Here is a 23,472-nt window from a genome sequence, read left to right on the forward strand (position 1 = left end):
CTAATTACCAGGAGCATCTGGATGTAAGCAAGAACTCCCTTTTGCCTCTCTTTTGCATGTGAAGGCTACTTACGTCTGAGGTCTGGGGAGGGGTCAATTCTGGAAACCAAAGCCCCCCTCCTCATATCCCTTATGCATCTATCTGAGTAAATAAACTAGTGACATAAGCAGTCACTTCAGAAGCCCAGAGCAGGATTGGGAAGCAAGGCTTGGGCCTCAAGAGGAGAACTGCATGAGAAATTATGTGCAAAACTGCACCAATGCCCAAACACCTGAGGCCCACTGAGATCCCATTACAGGCTTGGCAGCAGCTGCATCAGCCACCCACCTGAAAGCAAATCAGTGCACAACTGGAAAATTCCAGGAGGGCTGCCACCATCGCTGTTTCTGCTACCCCACACTGCCTGTGCCCAAGTGGCCACCTGCTCTGTAACACAGAGCCCGTTCAGCTAGGGTTCTAAGTTTAGGGACCAAACTTTGTTCTTACAGTGGAAACAGGCAAATAAAGAGGAGGTCACAGAGGACACAGCTGACAAAAGGCACTGGGAAAATTGCAAATGCTATAAGCTTTGGTTCAAGCCACTATACTACTTTCTAGCTATCTGACCTTAAACAGGTATTTTCCCCTCTCCAAGCCTCAGCTCATCATCTATAAGATGGGGATACTATTATTATAATAATAGATATTAGTTATTTTATAAAACAAAAATGGTAAAAAAGAGAAGAAAGGATTGCTGCCTTCAATGCAGAGTCGACAAATCCTAAGGCCTTCACTGAGCCAGAAAAGCATCCTGATTTCATGGCTCCCTTATCTGAACTCCCAGGGGAAATTCCACCCACTTATTTAGCCCTTAACAAGAATAAGCAACATTAGAATGCCTGCTATGCACCAGGCACTTTACTTACTCGAGGATTAAATAAGACTACAAAATCTCTAAGATTAGTGTGATTACTATTTTACTGAGGAAAGTAAAGTTCTAAGAGGCTAAACAAGCCGTCCAAGGTCACACGGCTGAATAGCAGGACAGAATTTGAACCCAAGGCTGACACCAAATCCCATGCTCTATATACCACCTCTATACACAACCTGAGCCTCAAGGGTGTTTGTTTCATTCAATGTGAGAGAAGAGTTGCATGTACTTTTCTCTGTTTCCATAGGTGAGTAACTCCAAGTTCCTTAAGGACAGAGATGGTGTTTGATAGGTCTAGAGATTCTCCTAGAGATACAGTAGACCTTCAGTCAATACTGAATCAGTCAATGAACAGATGAATGAATGGATAGATGCTCTGAGATTTCACCTCTCTTCTAGAGCTCAAAACCTTAAGTGGAGGGGGCAGGTAGAGCTAGAATAGAGCTAGAGCTAGAGACCATGGCTGAGGAGGAGCCAGGCAGAGGGTTCTTAAAGTGGAACTTATTATGGCAGCACTGCCCCTTAGTGGCACCTAGGTAATCAAGAGTCCTCGGAAGAACCTCACGCTTTAGAAATGGGGCTAAGTAACAAAATCGCTGTAACAAAATGTGTTCTCTCTCCTCCCTAGCTGTGAACACACTCACAAGAAGGAACAAAAGCAAACGGGAAGAACTATGGGCCCCACTTCCCTTTCCCACCAGGCCTTGTAACTCCTCAAGCTATGGCTTCCCATTGTTGCCTGTTATTTATCGCTGGTGCCAAGGAGGGTGCTTCCTCTCCAGTCAGCTTCCTCTCTGGTCATCAGCCAGACAACTGCTGGATTCCAGGATGGCCCCAGAGCTTCTGTCAATTCCTCCCAAGGAGTCCAGCTCCTTCCTCCTAGGCCCCTGATCTCCCTGAATGATGGATCTCAAAGGTCAGACAGAATGGACTTCCTTCCTTATGCCTCATCAACTTAGAGAGAGGGAAGAAGGGAAGAGATCAAATCCCCCAGTGGCCTGTGAACACGCATCTCTGAGGATTTCCATCCAGACCGGCCTTGGCCCCGAGAGTGCCAGATGCTCAATTCTGTGTCAGAGTTGAATTTTTTTTTTTCCTGTAGCTTTCACCTATGGGATCCCAGCTCTGCTCCTTCTGACCTCACAGAACATGACTGCCCCCTCCTTCCTACAACAGCCCCTCAGTGATCTCAAGACAGAGAATACATCTTCTCTTGAGTCTTCTCCAAGCCAAACAGGCTCGTTCACCCCAAACAGAGTAGCACAGTAGGGAAAAGTATAGTTTTACAGTCAGAGCTATATTTAAAACTCTGTATCACAATTTACTAACTACATAACCTAGAGTGTGTTTTTTCACCTCTCATAGGCAGGGTCACTACAAGAATTCAAACAAGGTTAGTCCATAGTAGGTGCTCACTAAATCATATTTCTCAAAACAACACTTATCTTCCTGGTGGGAAATCATGAATTTCCTGGTTTCCTCCCTTTCCTCTCCCCAACCAGTATGAAAGATTCAAGTCTCTCAAGGGCTTTTTTGGGGAAGCAGAAGCTTTCAGAACTAGCACACCAATCTGGCCAGGGCTCCCCACCAACTGGGCTTCCCTCAGAACCACACCCACAGTACGCAAACCAAACCAACACTAACAAAGAACTACCCGGCCCTGTGGCTTTTAAAAGTTAATAAACCCCTTTGTTCAAGTATTTTTCTGCTCTAGGCTCTAAATTATGCCTTCTTCACCCTCCACAGCAACGCCCTCCAATGCAAATGGACAAAGCCCCCAGTGTTGAAGGCAGGGAACAGTGTCATTTGTTTGAGAGAGGTGGGGTATAGAACCAGGGCTCTGGGAAGGCGTCTGGGTAGAGGCCAAGGGAGTCTCTGGTACCCAGCTGGACTATAAAATCCACATTGGCTGATACTCTCCTCTCTACTGATGCTGCCCAGAATGATACTGCTGTCTGAAGCAAAGGGCCCAACAGCCTACCTATGGTATGGACACCTTCTCCCTTTTGTCCCAGAGACAGTAGAAGCCTATCTAGGAAGAGCTGTCCCCTCACCAGGTATCCTTCCCCTCCCCACCCCCTGGCATATGCCAATTATAGATCATACTCAACTGAAGCATTTCCCTCCTTTTTACAGAAACGGGTCATCTGAAATCCAAATAGTGGGGTTAGAAATGGGAAAGAAAAGATATGGAATACAGAAATAAATGCCACAGATAAATTTCTGAGAGATAACCAGATTTGAGATATCAGTTAGACAGTGTACAGATGGGGAAACTGAGGCCCAAAGAGGGGAAAGTTTTGTGTAAGGTATCAGGAGAGTTAGTGGTAGAGCCAGGCCTAAGGCTCCAAATTTCCAACTTTCTATCCAGTGCCCTTTCGACTTCACCAGGCTGTCCCTTGAAAAGCTTTCCAGTATAAAACCTGCATGCAAAGGGAGAATGCAAAACCTTAATGTAATCAAAATGCATTCAGTCATTCCAGACTAGCATTGTAATCACTTGTGAACTATGTGAATGTCAGCACATTAATTGTAGTAAATGTGTGTTTAAATGTTCCTCTGACTAATTTGTCTTTTGTAAATTAAATATCAATGACTACCTTTCACCATTCGATACAAAACAAACTCCAGAGAAGAAGCAAGTTCTAGCTAGATCCAAAGTTAGATATGCTGAGGATCTTCAAGCCCATCTCCCAACTCTAGCTGATTAATGAGACAAGAAGTGTCACAGCATTTGGAAGCTATCATTTATTACATCTCTACTACATGCCAGATGCTTCACATAACACTCACTTCTCTATTTATATTTTCTTATTGCCTTTCTCTCCTATTTCTAATTTATCCTTTTGTATAATTATAAACCACCGTAACAAGTTTTCTGAGTAGCAAGTGAGATACAAATAACATACTCTTTCATAACCTAACAAAAAGCCTTTGAGGTAGGTATTAGACCCACTTTTGGGGGGCAGGGCCAGGAGAGGAACGAGACTACCAACCCAGAAAGGTTCAATAATTTTCCCAAGGCCTAGCTACGAATATGAAGATTTTGTTTCCCCATCTGTAAAATGGGGCCAGTACTAATTCCTGCATTCATTGGGCCTTGTGATAGTCAAATGATATGGTACACAAAATGTCTTGTCACAGTACCTGACATACTGTAAGCCCTGGACAAATGTTAACTTTCATCTGTAATAGCCATAGACAACAATTTTCCCACTCTACCACATGACATCAGGGACTCAGGAGACATGCCCAAGCTGTCCTCACATTTCTAGGCATATTTTCCTTCCTTTTACATAGAGATCTGAATGGAAAACAGCCTTGCACCATCCCCATCTCCATCCTCTCCCCTCACCAGTCAGGAGTATTCATAGTAACAGAATGATCTCATTTGAATATAATCTCCTTCTTCCTTTCCTTTCCCAACTCTGGGTAAGCTCTCAGACAGCAGAGGTACTCAGAGAGCAAAGGAGAAAGGGAAGCAAGAGGGCCTGGAAAATCCATTAAGGGGACATGCGGTCCCAACATCCAGGACAATGTTAGACTCCCACCTCACCAGAGGCGGGTGTGGAAGTAGGATAATGGCCCACCTGGAGGGATTCCAATCTCTGGAAATGGGAACCCCATTTTTACTCCTAGAAGTCTGGTCACAGATGGCACACTCCTTTGGCCCCTGGAGGGTCTTTGAATGCTAACAGATTCTGTGGCCCCCACCTGCCTATTATATAGCACATCCCTTTTGATAATGATGATTCACAGCAAAGGAACACCCCTTGGATTGGAGATGGGAATGAACACTTCAGCATTATCTCCATGGCATGATTACAGGAGCTGAGGTATCCTCTTATTGCATTCATCACCCCCAGTGGTATCCTAAGTCCCAATATTCCTTGAGGGAAATGTACATAGAGCACACTACTTCAGGGAGAATATGTTGGTTTCCTTCTACTAGGAAGAAAAAACAATGTGACAGAGGCCATGTTGTAGTGACAAGAACATGGGGTTCAAATACCAGCCAGATACCAGCTGAGTGCAATTAAGTTATTTAATTTCTGAGCATCATCATCAAAATAGAGATCACTTACATCTTTCAGAGTTGAGAGAAAGGCTCTGCATGCTGACATTTTAAAAGCATCTAGCACAGTCATATCCTACTCACTTCTCTTTTCTCCCATGTTCAGCACCAAGGATAGGATTAATCGGGGCCATCAAGGTGTAGGCTGCCAAAGTTAAACTTTGCCTCCTTTGTTATTAAGGGTGAGGCCAACCTTTGTTTTGACCTATCCTGGAGGAGTGAGTAGAAGAGATTCCCCAAAAGTGGGTATTATGGTGGAAGCTATTGGGAGAAGTGGGGGGCTAAGGAGCAACAAGTCCCTCCCTTACCTGGTCAAACAGCTGCTTGCCAGTGGTGTTGGGCTGAATGGCAAATTCCAGCTCTGCGTCCATGGTGGTCACACGCACATTGATCTAGGATGAGATCAAAGGAGGCAAGTTAGTTGTCTGGCTCTATGCTCAGCAGAGCCTGGGACAAGTCTCTGTTCAACCACAGGAGAGGGAATTAAGATGCAAGAACCTAAGACATTTAGATACTGGTGTGAAGGAAGGGAGACTATTGAAACAAACAATAACCTAGCCTCTGCTCCCAACCAGTTTACTGAAGACAAAAAACCCCAGAGCTACAGGGCAATGCTTACCAAGGGGCAAACAAATGAATGCAAATCAACCTACTATCAAGAGGAAACAAGTGTTGACTGTACTTCTTCCACCTACACCAGCCACAGCTGCAAGCCCACAGCGTTCTCTCTCCACCTCTGATCTATAGCCTGGATTATCCCTGGATTATCTACAGCACTGATCTTTGCAGAGGCAAGTTAAGGGCAGGATAAAGAACACTGCATTCTAAGCCTAGCATCATAACTGGTTCACTCTACAACCTTGGATAAGTCTTATCCCCTTCCTGGGCCTTAGTTCCCCTCATCTGTGCAAGGGCAGGAGTGCAGGGGGTGGAGGTTGTCAATTACACTAGGCAATCTCCAACAACCATTTCAGTGCTGACGTTTATGGTTCTATATACTGACTTACATTGTTAACACTTCCTGTATTTATGTCTCACTGGTCTCCCTAGGCTCAAGAGAGGAAAGGGGCCTCAACAGAGATAGGTGTGGGCAGCACAGAGGTGCTTGACTTCCCAAAGCCAAGTCAGCAGAGAGAAAAGGAATAGGGACAGGCCCAGATGGAAACACACAGTATTTCACCGGCACTAGAAAAAGTACCCTCTACCTTTAAGAAGAGATCCCCTAGCCAAAGTCAATGATAGCTGAAATTTCATCAATAGAGATATGTTCCTTTGGCTAAAAGCTTGGTGGTGGTGGTAATAGTATTAATAGCAATAGTAAGCAGCAGCTTTCATGTATGCAGACTTATTACTCACTAGGCACTTTATATGCACTACCCCATTTAATATCAACAATCACCCTGTGAAGTAGAGAGTATTATCTCCACAGTGGGGATGAAGACTTAGATATTTGCCTAAAGTCACATCACTAGTAAGTGGGGAAGACAGGGTTTGAATTCAGATCTAAGTCCAAGCCTCACAATTTAAACCAATACGCCAAACTCCTCTTACACCAAAGTGTAAAATGTCTCCATTAAAAGAAATCAAAGATTAAGTGTTCTTTGTTGTTGTTGGACATTTTGCTTAAGTAACCTATATGGTATAGCCACAAGATGGCTTGTTACATGGTCATATAAAATATTCATAAAGACTATTTCATGCCCAAGGCAAATACTTCAGTAATATTAAGTAAGGAAGACTAAGCAACAAGATTTCATGAGCTCAACTTTGTAAAAAGTATGCATACAGAGGTTATTGGAACCATACCCAAGTGTTAGTCAGTCTTGGTTGTTGGGTAGTGATCTTATGAGTGCATTCTCCCTTCTTTAAATTAAAAAAAACACTAATCTACATTTTCTAAGATGCTCACATATTACTTATACTATTGGGAGGAAACTAAAAATAGAATTGTCAAAGATGTAAATCCCCACGGAGTGGGTAAGACATAAGGCCTTATCAGTCTCTGACACCTATGGGCCCTTCCTGAGCACAGGGGTCAGCTAGCAGGGAAGAGAGGGCCAGACAGCAATTTTGCCAGCTAAACAATTCTGATGAGGACTAGGCCTGGGGAACAATTTTGTAAATAAATCTCACCAGGGAGCCAAGGAGGAAATCTATTTCAGGATTGACAATGGGACAGGAAAGGCCATGAAGGCAGGAACAAGTAAGGCAAGTACCCCAGTGGGAGACAACGGGCAGGGTTAGCCACTTTGACTCAGTGTTACCTAGGCTTCCTGCCAATACAGTGACCTCCATAGAATAGGCCCTCATAAGGTAGGGAGAATGAGGCCCAAAGGGCTGGAATTTGGCCTCAACATCTAGCCTTAAATCACCCTTGGGCTGAGTCAGGGGAGCCCTCAAAACACCAATGACTTGATAGGGATAGGGAAGAGTAGAAAAGGGACAGTGGCCCTTTTAGTGCATTGAGAAATTTCATTCTCACCTCAAGGTTTCTGTCTTAATTAGAGTTACCTCTCTATATCCAAGACTCAGTGGGTACTCACAAGATACTGGCTAAATGAACAGTACTAAGCAAGGGGATATAAGAGATAGATATAACATAGTATAAAGAATCAGAGGTGGGAACATTTTACATCTTGACATTTTTGTGCCATGGACCTTTCCAAGCAGTTTAGTGCTGTCTATGGACTTCCTTCTCAGAATATTTGTAAATGCATGAAATAAAGTAGATACAAAGAGACCAATTATACTGAAATAGTTATCAAAGTTTAATATGTACTTCTTTATTATATTATACATTTACCTAACACTGGGTCTTATTAATTATTACTACTGTAATTTCAACTTTGTCTTCGGCATAAATGATATTTTGAGAAATCTATAGTAAGTAAATCGTGATACAAAAGTATCTTAGATTTCCACTGGTGACGAAGTCATAGGTACTAACTTTTTTTTTTTGGCCTACATTCATAATTGAAAGAGGGGCTAAATTTCAGTGAGAGGTTAGTGAAAACAAATATGTAATTTTCCTCCATCCAACTTCATAGATCCTTCCCACTTCAAATTATACCCATGGACTTCACGGAGGCTCAAGGACTCCAGGTTAAGGGGATTCCTATAAATTTATTTCAGTTTACCCAATATTAATGGAATAGTATGTTTAAAGAACTATGGTTGCAGTAGAGCTACAGGACCAGTCCCTGACCCCAAGGTACTTACTGAATTAACAGCAAAATTATAATATACAAGGGAAACCCTGAGAAGTGCCATACCAGAACAGAAGAAACCTTTTGTGGAAATACGGAACCATAGTTCAAAGTGGTATTTGCACTGGTTTCTAAGGATAACCTGGATTTTGAAAAAGGGAGAGTGTGGAAATTGGGGGGAAGAGCACACAAATGCCCTAGGTAGAGAAAGAAATACGTGCAACGGCCCAAAAGGAGACAGAGATAAAAGCATGCAGGTCTATACTGCTGAACTGAATGAATAAGCATTTTCAGAACTCTAATGGAAAACTGATTAATTCATAAAAGTGCTAACAAAAGATCAAGATGAAAAAAAAATTAATTACATGGGACTGAGTGAACTGATGAGGATGATTATAATTTTTGTGACTTTCTGTTTGAATAAAAAAAACATATTTGTAATTAAAAAAAAAAAAAGCATGCAGGTCTCCTCCAGGGTAAATGAGGCCTGCAAGGTGAAGAGTGGGCAGAGAGGCCAGGAAGGTAGGTGGAAGGCCTTGAAGAATATGCTAGAAAGTTGGGCCTTAATCCTGTTGAGAGTGGCCAGCCACCCTGAAGGTTCTGAGCAGGGTGGGGCAGAATCAGAACAGGGCTTTTTAGAAGAAAGCACCCAGGGAGGACACCGAGGAAAGGGGTGGGGCTCTAGGGAACATTCCACAGCTAGGAGTTCCCTTTATTTTTTTTTTAAGATTTATTATTTATTTATTTATTTTTGGCTGTGTTGGGTCTTAGTTGCAGCACACGGGATCTTCGTTGGGGCATGCGGGATCTTTCATTGCGGTGCACGGGCTTTTCTCTAGTTGTGGCGTGTGAATTTTCTATCTCTAGTTGTAGCGCGCAGGCTCCAGGGTGCATGGGCTCTGTAGTTGTGGCGTGTGGGTTCCAGAGTGCATGAGCTCTGTAGTTTGCGGCACACAGGCTCTCTAGTTGAGGTGAGGGAGCTCAGTAGTTGTGGCACATGGGCTCAGTTGCCCCACGGCATGTGGGATCTTAGTTCCCTGACCAGGGATCAAACCCGCGTCCCCTGCATTGGAAGGCGGATTCTTTACCACTGGACCACCAAGGAAGTCCCAGGAGTTCCCTTTAATTCACACTACTGGGAAGAATTTTCAAAGGAAATTCAGTGTCTCTTGCAGATCATGTCAATCACAGGTCATACCAATCTATCATCTTCAGGGGCTGGCCCACAAGTCCAAATATTTAACTTAAATATTTGGTAAATAAATGTTTCTTAAATAAATCAACTGGTAGAAAAGAACTCAGCCTGGGTTAGGAATAAGCATGTCAGAGAGGCTAGTACTGTACAGCTTCCTCCCTTCTAATAGAGCATCGCCCCAGAACAAGGGCTCTCCTCAAATCTGAAGCTGTCCAGCTGAAACCAAACTGGAACCTACTTCTCTAGAATCTCTGCTCAGAGTTTCTGTCATTCCACTGTGGCTGCTTCTCAAGGGAAAGCAGCCTGTGGTTTCCTGAACTTCACTGTGGAGACAAATAATCTTAGGTTTAAAAAAACTGGAAAGAAAAGCAAACACAAAGGGACTTCTCTTTTTGCCATCACTTAACTCAGAAGAAAATGTGAGTCATGAAGACAGGGTCATGGGTCTGTGTTCTCATTTTTTTCTGTGTGTCAGAGGTAGGGGGTAGTAAGGGTAATAGCATGACTGGGGCTGAAGGTGATAGGTACAGGGCAGGAGTGTTGATCAAAGAATATCCCTTGTTTTCCATAAGAGTAATCTGAGACCCAAATGTGTACAAGGAGCTGCAGGCCCAGACCCACTGCCACACAGGGCCCACTGGAGGCTCACCCTAGTGGGCACCCACTGCCTTCCTTTTGGGCCTGGCCTCTTCAATCTCAATGAGGAGAAGAGGGCAGTCTAGTTTGAGAGGCAAGAACTTGAAAATAAAGCCTCCAAAGTCAGCAGAAAGTTCCCAGGCAGGCCCTCAGCTCAGCAGGAGTGGAGAAGCTGGCCTGGGTGGAGTAGCATTTCAAGATGTGGTCCCCAACAGAGAACTAACGCCCTGTCTAAGCCTGTCCTTGAAAACTGTGTCTCTGGAGAACATTTAGAGTTTAAGGAACAAAAAAAGTCTGGGTGTGGTGGGGGGGGGTGACACCCTCTCATACACCCTAGCCCTCCCACCCCTAGTGCAAGAACAATAAATCCACTGTTATTTATTGAACAATTGAACACAGACACTTCCCACACCAAGCCTTTCATTGGACACTAACAAGCCCATGTCAATGGTCTGTCATCCAAAGCCCTCAACAAACTGGGATCTCTCCTGTGTCCCCAGTTGGCTGGCCTAAGAAACAAAATAACCAGGCCACATGCTACCTCTGCCTTGGCTGCAACAGCTGGGGTACTTTGCTCTCTGGACCTGGCCAGCTTCAGAATGCAATGACATCCATCCCGGGTTCCCAGGGTGGCCCTGATTCCAAACCTTCTGTAAGCATGACGTCCATCCTCTGAGCCTTGTGACAGCTAAAGGGTGTGGTTTATGAAAGAGATGGGGTGTGGGTTTTGTGGGTGCCCCCCACTTTGCCAATCTCAAGAAGAAGAGGTTCTGTGAGCGGAAGACGTGGCAGGTTGAGAAGTCTCCTGTGTCCCCAGTTGGCTGGCCTAAGAAACAAAATAACCAGGCCACATGCTACCTCTGCCTTGGCTGCAACAGCTGGGGTACTTTGCTCTCTGGACCTGGCCAGCTTCAAATAAGGGAACCTCTCTTTCCCTAGGGCCAGGAGCACCCAGATGAGCAGCAGCTGGGCCACAGTGAAGAGATCAGGGCAAAGTTTCCTCTTACTCACCCCTGTCACTGAACTACAAGATGGCTCTTTCCTGGAAAGGAATTTGGGGGAGATAGAGGACAAAGCAGAGAGAGTCGAATAATCACAAGTGGCTTGTCTGAAGCATGGACCTGTACACAGAAGGCAAATGGCATTACCAGCCTCACAACATGGATAAGGAAACTGACGAGCATAAAGGCAGGTAACAGAAGGATGGAAATGAACACTTACTGTATAGCAACTATGTGCCAAGCCCCTTCACTCACAGTCTCACTCAACATCACTGAAACCACATTTACTCAGCCAGCAAGTGGTGAAGACAAGTCTTCTGGACATTCCCAGAGCACCATCCTTGACTCCACCTACCTCTCCAGTAACGCTGATTTCACTGCTGACTTCAGACACCGCCTTGGCAGCTATTTTGGCTAAGGCCCAAACACTTTAGCATAGGAAGCCTGGGCACATCTGGGAAGCACTGCTTGGGAAGGCCCCCTTGCCAGGGCAGAGCTTATGAGTCAGCCCAGTTGGGGCTGAGCTCAATGACATCACCCCTCACCTGCCACCCCACCATTCTCTTCAAAGGCCCAACTCCTCTGGGCTTTCAGTTGCACTGCTGCTATGGAGAAGACAAAGGTAAGTGTAGGAGGGTGGCCAGAGGCAGGACAAGCCCTACCAGGGTAACCCCAGAACTTCAGTCTCTTCCCTGGGCAGAGAGCAGTCACCACAGTGTCACTCAAACTGCCTATCCCCATTATTTAGGCTCTAGCACCCACCACTTCCTGCTTCCAGAACTGGGGCCAGGGCAGGGCAGGGCAGGGCAGGGCCTGGTCTGTCTTGCCTCTTGGGATGACAGCACTGCCTCAAGCAGCTGTTTTCCATAAGGGGTAAAACAAGGGTTGCTTTGAATCTCTAGCCTAGGAGGCATTCTCCCCCTCCCCCTTCCCCTCCTCCTCCTCCACTGACTCACTTCCCGGCAATTCAGTCTCTTCCCTGTGGACTTGGAAGTGGTACCTGGTACAGTTATCTGTTCTGACCTCTTCCTGCCCATTTCCAGACCCTTAATACAGCTGGCAAGACCTGCCTAGGGTTAACCCTTCCTATGCCTGTGCTTTTTCCCAGTAGGTTCTAGAAAGGAGACCACACCCAACCCCATGCACACCCATACCTTTAATGGGTCAGCAGTAATTCTTTAATCACTCCAACTGCTGCAAAGGGCATGGGAGACAAGGGTCCCCTTTCACTTGCTTTGTCCCAGTCCTGCCTTCCAAAAGCTCCCTGAGAAGCATTTCAACTGGGAGACAAGGGCATATTGGATACTGGGTGTTACTCCTCCAGTTATCATATACTTAGAGGAGTAACCCCAAACAAAACTAACCCCTCTTAGCAATGAGAATATAACTACATTGTCACTATAGGAGGAGAGCTCAGGACAGAGAACAAAGCTGAAAAGGTCAAAGGTCAGAAACAGTGAGGTTACCTTAGTAAGCTACAGCTTCCCCATTAATCCAGCCTTAATTGCACAGCCTTTTGCTCAAACTCAGACTGAGGTAGATTCCCCCTCTTCTTCTCAACACATGAAGGTCAGGAAGGAAACTAGCTCCTCACCATTTATACCTAACTCCAGGACTTATTTTCAAAATCAGCTCATACAAACCATATCCCAGGAGCAAACACCACCCACTCCCCTATCCCCCACCCCAGCACATCTCTCCTTCCAAGGCACAGGGGACTGCCCCACAAGCTCCTTAGCATAGCCATTCCTCTTTAAATTTCCTCAAGATTTCAATCCACTCATCCTAGAATCTCATCTGGCACCCCCAGAATAAACCCTTCTGAACTTCTCATCCTTATTCTCCAAAAGAATAAATAATCCAGAATCCCCAACTATCAGACCTGAAAGGAACCTTAGAGATCACTTGATTCAAACTCTGCAATATACAGCTCGGGAAACTGAGGTCCAAGGAAGGGGAACCACTGGCCCAGGGTCACACAGCTGCTGGACAGTGTGAGAGCAAGGATTAAAAATCTGGCTCTTGAACCACTGGCCATAATAAGTAATAGAAACATCCTAGCACTTGGAAAACAGGAGACACGTCAGGCTGTTGAGCTGGAAAGACTATGTGGAGGAGGCAGGACCAGCTTGCTTCCATGAAAAACTCCAAGCTGACACCGAAAGGAAGTCTAGTTTATGACAGAGGGCAAGCCTAACTTTCAGGCTCTGATACATTCACCATCACCCATTCTAGGGAGACTAAACCTTTTATAACTGCATGGAAGGAAACTCAAAGATCCCTTGTTTCTAGGATATTTTCTTTTGCAAAAACTTGGATAGCAACTGATTGGGAAGGTCCCTGGCAGCAGTCACAGCCAAGCTGGAGGTTGGGACAGGGCGGGGAGGTACAGAGAGGGTGGAGACGACACAGCAAGGAAAGAGGCAGGGAATTTGAGGAACGGATTTATATCTAGATAGCCAAGAACAACAGATTCTTCAATTCTCATAAAACTTTGAAGCTGCCGAAATAAAAGGAAAGAGGGCCCATCATTAATAAAATAAGTCTCTCAAATGGGTTAAGCCCCTCTCTGGGGCCCCACCCAGCTGGGCTTCAGTCTCTAGCATCAGTTTCCTGCTTGACCCAGCTTCCTGCCTACAAGTTTCACAGGAAGTATTTATAGACTGGAAACACAGACCATTTGCAGCTGCCTGGAGACACCAGTTCTGCCCAGAGCACCAGAAGAGGGCTCTACTTTCTGTGCTCAAGAACACATCACAGCGACCTCCAGCATCCCAGCTCTGAAAGGCACTGGAGATGATGATCTAAGCCTCAACTTGGGTTCCATCCATTACTCATGGGATTTCTGCCCTGTCCTGTGCTCCTCGGTATTAAAATTGCTGAAGCCAGGATCAGGCAACTCTGCAGGAGCAAGGGGAGGCTTCCAGGGTAAATCAAAAAGCTGTTTCCTAAACTTATGGTTACCAGCGGGGAAAGGGAAGAAGGGATAAATTGGGAGATTGGGATTGGCATATATACACTACTACATATAAAATAGATAACGAATAAGGACCTACTGTATAGCACAGGGAACTCTACTCAGTACTCTGTAGTGACCTATATGGGAAAAGAATCTAAAAAAGAGTGGATATATGTATATGTATGACTGATTCACTTTGCTGTACACCTGAAACTAACATAACATTGTAAATCAACTATACTCCAATAAAAATTGGGAAAAAAAAAAAAAGCAGCTCTGTTTTCAACCCCAGAGCTAAGCTAAGGTCAGCTTCCTGCCAACGTTGCTGGTAAGCCAACAGCCAAACCTGGTATCTGGGGAACTCACAAAATTGCAGCCCTCGTCCCAGAAATAATGGTCTCAGTTCTTTGAGGAACAAATCATGGTATAGCAGAAAAAGGTTCTGGAGTCTCTCTGACCTTCCTCTTTCTGAAACTGTTTTCTAATCTATAAAATGGGTCTAATAACATCAACCTCACAACAAGGTTACTGGGAGATTTAAGTTAAAATAACAGACATGAAAGTACTTGGTATATCATAAGTAGAATGTGATGATTACTAACCCCTCCTTTTTAAGCCGTATTATTACAAATATTCTACCTCTCTGAAATGATTTAAAACAAAAACCTGTTCAACTGCACCTAAGGGCTATGGATTGCCCAAGAAGACCTCCAGAGAACCCTTCTAGCATAAAGGACTCTTTGACTGTGGGGGCAAACTCTAAAACTGTGATTAGATTTCTACTTGGTTACACAGTTTGAAGCCATGCACATCAGGTAGACACACACACATCCTTGCATTATTTTAAATGTTTTCTCTCTTGGGAGGGATGGGGATTTCCCCCAAGAAGCAGAGCCCTGAGGGGAGGCAGAATACAACAGAGCGCCTATGCTACCTTGTCCTTTTAAAGGCTGCCTGATCTTCTTTCCTCGTTCTAGGCTCTGCCTTGCCATTTTCTCCAAACATGTCCCATCAATATATACAAGTTCCCAACCCTTCAACACAACACACTAAGACGTCCAAAGTCCTTCAGCTGTTATCCAGAAAAATCACAAACTTTTTAAAATACAGATTCCCTGGATTCATCCACAGAGATCATGATTTATTATTATGTAAGAAGCAGGGCCTGGGTACCAGAAGTTAAGAGCTTCAGATGATTCCAAGGCCCAGCCAGGTTTGGGAACCTCTGGCATGGAATACAGCCTCTCATGTGCTGGTGTTAATACGGCCAGAGGGATGCTTGATGGAAGGGAAACAAAGCCAAGTAGAGAGCAGTAACTACAGGGACATCTAGGCCGGTTAGCCTAGTGAATGGCTCTCCAGAGTTGAATGCAGTTCACCTCCACAAAAGATCAGGAATGCAGTCAGTCCTGCTACTGCCCCCAAAGCCCTCTGCAACCTGGTCTCTTTATTTGTAAAGTAGGGCAGGAATTATCCTTGCCCCTCCCTACCTAGTATCATCACTTCCCACCACCACAGACACTATTATGTACTAAAGCAATTTCTCTCTTGTATCAGGAACATAGATTTGTAGTCTAAAAACCTGAGGGCAGCACCCATCTCTGCCAATAACAAGTCATGATCTCTCAATCATCCTATCTGTAAAATGGGCATAATGACATCCACCTGGCAGACAGTTGTGCAGTGGTAATGTGGTGTTTCCCAAGCTTAACTGTTGGGAATCATTTGGGGCACTAGTTTAAAAACCCAGATACCTGGACTCCACTCCAAGCTTACTGAAACAGACTCTCCAGAGGAGGAGCTTGGGAAGCAGTAGCTTTGTCCCAAGTGATTCTTACCCTCTGGGAAGTTTAAAGAAACATCACCTGGCACAGATGCTGTTGAGATGAAATGAGAGGTCAGACCAGAGCTCCGGTCCTCCAAAATGCTTCCTGGCCCAGAGATCCTCATGGCAGGAACCTTTAGGTTAGAACCCAGCAGAGGATGCTCTGCAGGCAGAAGAGGGAGGAGAAAGCTTTGGAATTCCAATCAGAAAGCTAAGTGCAGGACTTCCCTGGTGGTCCAGTGGTTAAGAATTCGCCTTCCAATGCAGGGGACATGGGGTTCCATTCCTGGTCGGGGAACTAAGATCCCACATGCCCCCGGGCAACTAAACCTGCAGGCTGCAGCTACAGAAAAACCCGCTTCGGAAGACCCAGCTCAGCCAAAAAAAAGGAAGACAGCTAAGTGCTTTCTGATATGACCATACCCTCAGGCCACTGTCCAGAGCCTTCCATTATCTTCCCATCTAGTTAAGAATTAGACAGTGGGAGGAAACAACTGGTGCAAATACCTCAGCAGCCAAAACACATTGATCAAAATACTCTAATTAGGGGCTTCCCTGGTGGCACAGTGGTTGAGAGTCCGCCTGCCGATGCCACGGAGCGACTGGGCCTGTGAGCCATGGCCGCTGAGCCTGCGTGTCTGGAGCCTGTGCTCCGCAATGGGAGAGACCACAACAGTGAGAGGCCCGCGTACTGTGCAAAAAAATAATAATAATAATACTCTAATTAGGGCCCCAATCAAAGTCTTGTCAAGTTCTCTGCCCCTTAAACACTTTCACTTGGGAGAACTTTCAGGCAAGAAGCAGACCTTAAATGATACTCTCTCTTTCCTGGAGGCTCTGGGAACTTGGGGAACAGAAAAGACATGGTGAGAGGGTCTTGCATTTGCATATAGATGTGAACAGATTGAGGGTGGGAGTGAGCCTGGGACTCTGAAATAGGTGTGATTAATAACAGTGCACTGGAATCAGCTCGTACTAGAGCTGATCATGTGCCACTCTGTACAACTCCTCCTTCAAAGACCTTATATTGGTAGTTTGAAATTGGCCATGGTAAGAGTATTTACACCACAGGGATTAGTAAACAGTTCAAATCATGGCTTCACCAGAGAGTTTGTTGTGAAACATTTACCAGCACATGAAACACACGTGAAGTAAGCCACCTTTAGGCCCATTTTACAAATGAGGAAACTGATCTCAATGAAGGGAAGCAACTGCCATCCTCTAGTTGCATGATCTTGGCCAAGAACCAGGTCTGTCCAACTAGCAACAAATCCCAGGCTCTTGCTACCAGCACCCCAGGGCAGTAGGAAGCCCTCATCAACAAAAAGGGAGCTGACCCAAAAGGCTCCTCCATCAACTAACATCCAAAGGGCACCTAAGTGCACCTCGTGTACCACCAAGGAAAGCAAGAGGTAAAGAGCCCAGGACTAAGACATGAAGGCAACAAGAGACAGTTTCATCCCCATCAGAGGAGAGAGGCTGGAGTGGAGCAGGGAATGGGTTGGAAAGCCCCAAAGGAAACCACAGCACTTTCTTAAGGTCTCTTTACAAATACATGATGGGGAGTGTGGGTCCTGGAAGGAAGCCCTGGGGGCACTGCAAGTCCCTAGATCTCTTGAAGCATCAGTTTTCATGAAAGTAAAATGGGAGTAACAATGCCTACCTCACAGATTGTTGTGAGGACAGCATTATCTCCTTTACTCATAAGAAAGGACCTGGCTTGGCACCTAGCATGTATTAGATGTTTGATACATTTTAGTTCCTTTCTCCTGCAACCTCATTATCCAATCCAGGACCTCTGGCTCACCCTTATACAATAAAAATCCTAACCCCATGTGCACAGTGCTTTACACTTTAAAAGACACTGTCCACATGCATTCTCTCACTGAACTCAACTCTGTATGAAAGGCAGAGCAGAGATGAGCACCATTTTATAGACAGGAAAAATGGAAGCTCAGTGAGGTAAATGGCAATTTGCTCAAGTGTGAAGGAGACAGGACTAGAACCCAGGTCTCCTCGACTACTAGCAAGTACACTGTTCTTTACCCTTCCAAGTTTCTCTTATTTAAGGTTGCAAGAGAGTCCTTCCAAAGGCTTACTTGCTATCATTTATTTCATCCAAGAAACCTAGTGGCCTCTGGCCTCTAGCTCTGTCTCAGGGTGCTACAAGAGGGGCTCTCCTTGGGATGGGAAAAGATCAAGGCAGCACAGTGTGGGAACAGTCTTTCTTCTAGTGGAGGGAGCCACACCATTAGTTGGAAGCAACCAGCCAAAAACAGTGGACCAGTAACCTTGAGATAGTCCCTTCCCCCTCTAGGTTGGAGTATCCCTAACTGTACTGGGTAGGTCTTGATCAGTGGTTTTCAGTTTTATTACTTTTTAAAGCAGCTTCCTGCCTCTTCATTCTCCCAAACAGAAAATCTCATGAAATTTCAGGATATAAAGTACATAAAAGTAGAACTGTTCTGGTCGAAGGATGGCTACAGCTCCCCAGGCAGCTTGGCCAAATACAGTTTGCAAACCACTGGACTAGCAGCTTGGGGGAAGGGAGGGAGCTCCAGTTCTAACCTTGTAAAAATCTACTCATCTTAACTCTGCTGATTCCTTAGAGGACTTAAAGACTCCCTGGGGCTCAGTTTACCCATCTATGGTATGAGGTGATTGGACCAGTTAGTCTCTAAAAGCCCTTTTTTGCCTTGTGATTCTAAGGAAAAGGGAGCCCAGCAATCCCCGTGGTGGAGAACTGTGATGAGAGACCAACAAGAGTAAAGCCTCATCCCTATGCCCAGAAAGCCCCTTTGCCTCTGATGACTCTGAACTTAACTCTACAGTCAGTTCCTCAAGCGCTGGCAGCTGGTCGGGTGGGCAGACAGGCAGGAAGGCGGGCGCCCCACCCTCCCTTGCACAGGAAGCTAGCTACATCCTCTTTTCCCCACCCCAGGCAGCACATCTCCAAAGGTCCCCAGAAGAAGTATTGGGGGCGGGGAAAAGAAGAGGATGGGGCCTGAAAGGAAACTGAACATGCAAATCACCTTAGTGTTCTAGGCAGCCATCTGTTCAGAGGGGAGTGACTGGGGCCTGGGGATAAGCAACAAAACAACCCCATTCTCTACTGGGGTACAGCTCCCCGGACAAAACCTTGCCAAAATGGCCTATGGCTGCAGGAGTCACAAGGCATGGGCTGATACAGCGGGCAGCCTGGGCCCACCCACTTCTTGCCACTGAGTTTCTCCAACCTGAGGAGCTGGGCCTCATTCACAGGTGTTTACAGTTCTTTCTTAGAGTAAGAACACAGACATGCCATGGGTGGGTGGGTGTACACGAGTTAACACTCGAGAATAGAGGGGCTCTTCACGCCTCTCAAAGCCAAGGAGGCAGGCACCAACCCACATGGCCACACTACCAGCCCACTTTCCCGTGCCCGCCCCCATACCCTGTGACTGGGCCCCAGCCCTCCCCACATCCTGTTCTCAGAGAACACGTGGCTGCCTGGGGAAAGATAATGTCATTACCACACTTCCCCTCCCTGGAGGAGGCGTTCCTTGACTGGGGAGGGAGCTAGAGTAACCTGCTTGATCAAGCTGAAAAATCTGCAGTAATCTCCCAGTTTCACAGACAGGGACAGGAAGGGTGACCAGCTAACCACTGGAGCACCTTCCACACTGGAGGACCCATGCCTAGAGAAAGATGGTGATGGTTCAAAGTACTTCTGGAAAAATGAATTTTCTGAGAAAACACAAATTGGCAACTTCTCCTATATTTGGAAACTGAAAGAAAACATGCCAATGCTCTTCCTTGATTAATGAACCAGGAGATGCAAAAATACAGTAAACGTATTTTTTTAAAGGCTCCCAAACATCACTGAAGTCTCACTACACATGGGTTTTAGATGCCAGTATCAGCATTTCTGCTAAAGCAACATGATTTGCATAGGGTCTTAATGGGCCTAGAGTGGCTTTGGCCACTGGATAAAAGAAAATGACTTCAGACCAATAGGAACAGCTCCCCCAACAAGATCAGAGGAAGGGATGGTGAGGGGGTACCACAGTCTGAGCCCACTCATTGTTCAATTTCCCTTCACTCCTCTCTGACCAGCTGACGCCCTGGATCCCCCCTTGTCTTCCCTTCCCAGACTATAAGTAGCAAAGAATGCAGTTGAACATTCCATCTGAATATTCAGGGAGGGCCTCCTCATTCATCCAGGGTGAGAAATCAGAAGGCAGATGCCATTCCACAGCACTGCCTCACTAAGTGCAGACCTTCAGTGCAGCATAATCCCAGGCTAGGTTTATATGGGAGACCTTGACTGACTACCCCTAAACAAGTCGTCCCCAGTCCCAACCAGCCTGCTGCTCTCTGATACCTAATCTTGCAGCCCAATCTAACTCTTGCCCCCATCAAGGAACAAGGTTTGTCATATAGGCCTTAAGAAAATACCAACTCTTAGCACCTGCCTCCAGTGGATGTGCTGAAGGCTGAAGAGTGGCATATGGCATCACACCTGCCCTAGGTATCTCTGTTTGTAGCCACAGTCTTCATTTTTGTCACGGTAACCTTCCTGGAAGCAGAGGTATAGAGAGCCCAAATAATGTCCTTGAGCTCTGTGGATCTATGATTGTTTTGGAAAAGTCCTAGGGCAGGGTGAGGGGGGCAGTCAGTAAGAGAACAGGGAAATGACATCCAGCTTATTAATTTTGGTCCCTATGTAGATTAACATAACTTCTTTAAATGCTGGTTCTGTATTTTTTGAGCTGATAAAGCCACATCTTGCCCTCCAAACCACAAGCTCAGCTACTAATTTACTGAGACCGGTAAAAACTGTTTAACCTATCCAACCAACAATACCAGGGTTTTTAGCACCCCTACCACCAGAAACTTACAATCTTTGTATCCCCTAATGGTAAGGTTGAGCATGCATGAAACCACTCACTCCCAACACATACACACATCAGAGTTCTTCGGGTAGGGTAAGAAGCGCCCACACCCTAAATTTGGTTTAGTTTCTTTCCATAGCAGCAGGAAAGAGGCCCACCAGAATCTCTATAGAAATTACCCGGCAGCCTCTCTTACGGCCCAGGCAATAGATATTGTTCCACAATCCAAAGTGAGTCCTAAAATTGTACCTACAATTCTAATAAGACCTAGAAAAGCAAACAGGGCCACCTCTTACCTACCTCAGGTTTTTCAGAAAGGACCTCTACCCCTGACACAGTCACATATATACACATGCTTGCTTCACACACCACTATGGACCAGGCCTTGAGATGATACTAATGCTTGCAAATGTGCATTGTGAAAGTAAGTGAGCAAGCGTGTGAGAGTGTTTTTGTTGGGGAGGGGTTGCAAGTTCATGGGGAATTACCGTGCTGTACAGCAAGAGCAGTGATAGAGGTAATCAGAGGAAACTGTGGAAACATAAAGGGGCACCCAGGCCATAATGGAGAAGGCAGGAGGGCAGGTTTCTAGAGAAAGAGCAGACCTGTCCTGAATGACAAATAATATTTTCACAGGAAAAAGATGTTAAAGGGAAAGGGAAGCTCATGGTATTCCAGGTAGACAAATAGCCTGTACAAGGACAGAGTGTAGGCCCTTCAAATGCCATAGGAAAATATACAATATGTGAAATCCCTCCCAAAAGTACAAAGTTAAGTATCAAGTCCTCCTTCCCCAGCTCTCTGACCCTCTTGCCAGAAACTATCAGAAGAAAATACATTAGAGAGCTTTCCACCACCACAGTATTAAACACCAGCTCATCAGATGTGGGGGAGAGGCATGCCACAGGCAGAGACAGAAATCCCTGAAGACAAAGCCAGACAAGGTGGCCTAGTATACAAGATATAGGTAGGAAGCTGGTTCTATTCCACACAGCCACACTGAGGTACCAGCTTAGCTTAATGAGCACTCCCTACCCTAGCTTCCACAAACCTTGGGGGAACCACTCTCCAGATCTTGAGGGATCCTACTACAACCCACTTTCAGTCCATATGGAAAACCTGTCTATCCACAGATAGACCTGGAAGGGTGACCAGACTAAGATCCCCCTGCACCCTACCCTACCACACACACACACACACACACACACACACACACAAAATATTTAACCCCTTCCCTACCACACACACACACACACACACACACACACACACACACACACACACACACACACACGAAGTGAAAGCTACCAGCACAGCAAGGGCTTGGGGTGGGCCTCAGCTATGGCTGCCTAGCTTCTGCAAAGGGGTGGGGACCCAATGATTTCACAAACTGTTTTGCTTTCTTGAGTGAGGGTTCCTCTAACCATTGTCTCCTCTACACATTCTCTCTTCTTCCCATTCCAAAACCATCCTGTCTAACCTGGGTCTCATAATACCCAACTCCCTCATCTTGGGACTTTCAAGACTCCCCAGAGCTGGGGTTCTTCTTCACAGAGCAACAGATTCACCCACATAAATTCTTGGACTGTTTCCCCTCAACGGGCTGCAGTGGAAGGTAGTGCAGTGCAGGGAGCCCATTTACAAATTAGAGGAAAAGCCTAACTAGGGTACTAAAATTCTTTGATCTCAAATACTTAAAGACAGCAAAATACAATGAAAGAAATTAAGAGAAAAGGGGCTTTTATCAAGCACCTTCAATATGCCAGGCACCCTTCTAGGTATACTTTCATGCTTATGTGCTCTTTTCTCTCTCATAAATTCCGAGGAAGTGGGTGTCATTTTTTATCTCCATTTTAAAGATGGAAAACTAAGATTCAGAAGGTTAAATACCTTACCCAAGGTCATGCAGCTATAAATAATGGGTGAAAATAATTCTACAGGGGCTTCCCTGGTGGCACAGTGGTTAAGAATCCGCCTGCCAATGCAGCAGACACAGGTTCAAGCCCTAGTCCAGGAAGATCCCACATGCCGGAGCAACTAAGCCCGTGCACAACTACTGAGCCTGCACTCTAGAGCCCACAAGCCACAACTACTGAGCCTGCATGCCACAACTACTGAGCCCACGTGCCACAACTACTGAAGCCCACGTGCCTAGAGCCTGTGCTCCACAACAAGAGAAGCCACCACAATGAGAAGCCCATGCACCACAACAAAGAGTAGCCCCCGCTCGCCACAACTAGAGAAAGCCCACGTGCAGCAACGAAGACCCAACACAGCCAAAAATAATTTTTTTTAAAAAAGAAAATAATTCTACATAATTGGCCCACTTAATTTATCTTATGGCTACCATCTTCCTTTCTCTCAAGTCACCTTGAACAATGCCGACCAGACACTGGCCCAAAGAAGTCAGGAGAAAAACCTGAGGCAACTCTACTTGCAATGCTCACCATTAATTGTCGCCTTAAAACCATTTAAGCTAGCCTCACTCACTGACTATTCACAAACATGCTTCAGTCCCTAAAGGTAGAAACATCTTTACACATTCCACAAGTCTTCTATACTTTTGGGCGTAGAGGTATAGGGCTTTGGGGACAGAAAGGAAGGGGAGAGGAGGAACAGCCCTGGTCACCCCTCAGGAAGCTCAGTGGTTGAGTCTCCCAGGCCTAGTAGCCTAGAGTTGGGTGGGTATCTACAGTCCTAGGTGTGTTTGGGGAAGGGTGGGGACAGCAGAGGAGAAAAGAGAAAGCATTCCAAAGCAGATCTAGTACAACACCTCTTATAATCCTGGCT

At 45.7% G+C, this 23,472-nt stretch overlaps 1 protein-coding gene across 2 annotated transcripts in view; it reads right to left on the reverse strand.

Moving 5' to 3' along the window:
• MSN (moesin) overlaps positions 1 to 23,472 on the reverse strand; it is a 67,698-nt gene that overhangs the window by 20,060 nt on the left and 24,166 nt on the right. For both annotated transcript variants that reach the window (XM_024752737.1, XM_024752738.1), the window contains exon 2: positions 5,295 to 5,378. In XM_024752737.1, coding sequence (XP_024608505.1) covers positions 5,295 to 5,378 — 84 coding nt within the window. The remainder of the gene's footprint in view (positions 1 to 5,294; positions 5,379 to 23,472) is intronic.

This window comes from Neophocaena asiaeorientalis, unplaced genomic scaffold (genome assembly GCF_003031525.2).
Source record: "Neophocaena asiaeorientalis asiaeorientalis breed wild unplaced genomic scaffold, Neophocaena_asiaeorientalis_V1.1 scaffold439, whole genome shotgun sequence".
NCBI classification, from domain to species: domain Eukaryota; kingdom Metazoa; phylum Chordata; class Mammalia; order Artiodactyla; family Phocoenidae; genus Neophocaena; species Neophocaena asiaeorientalis.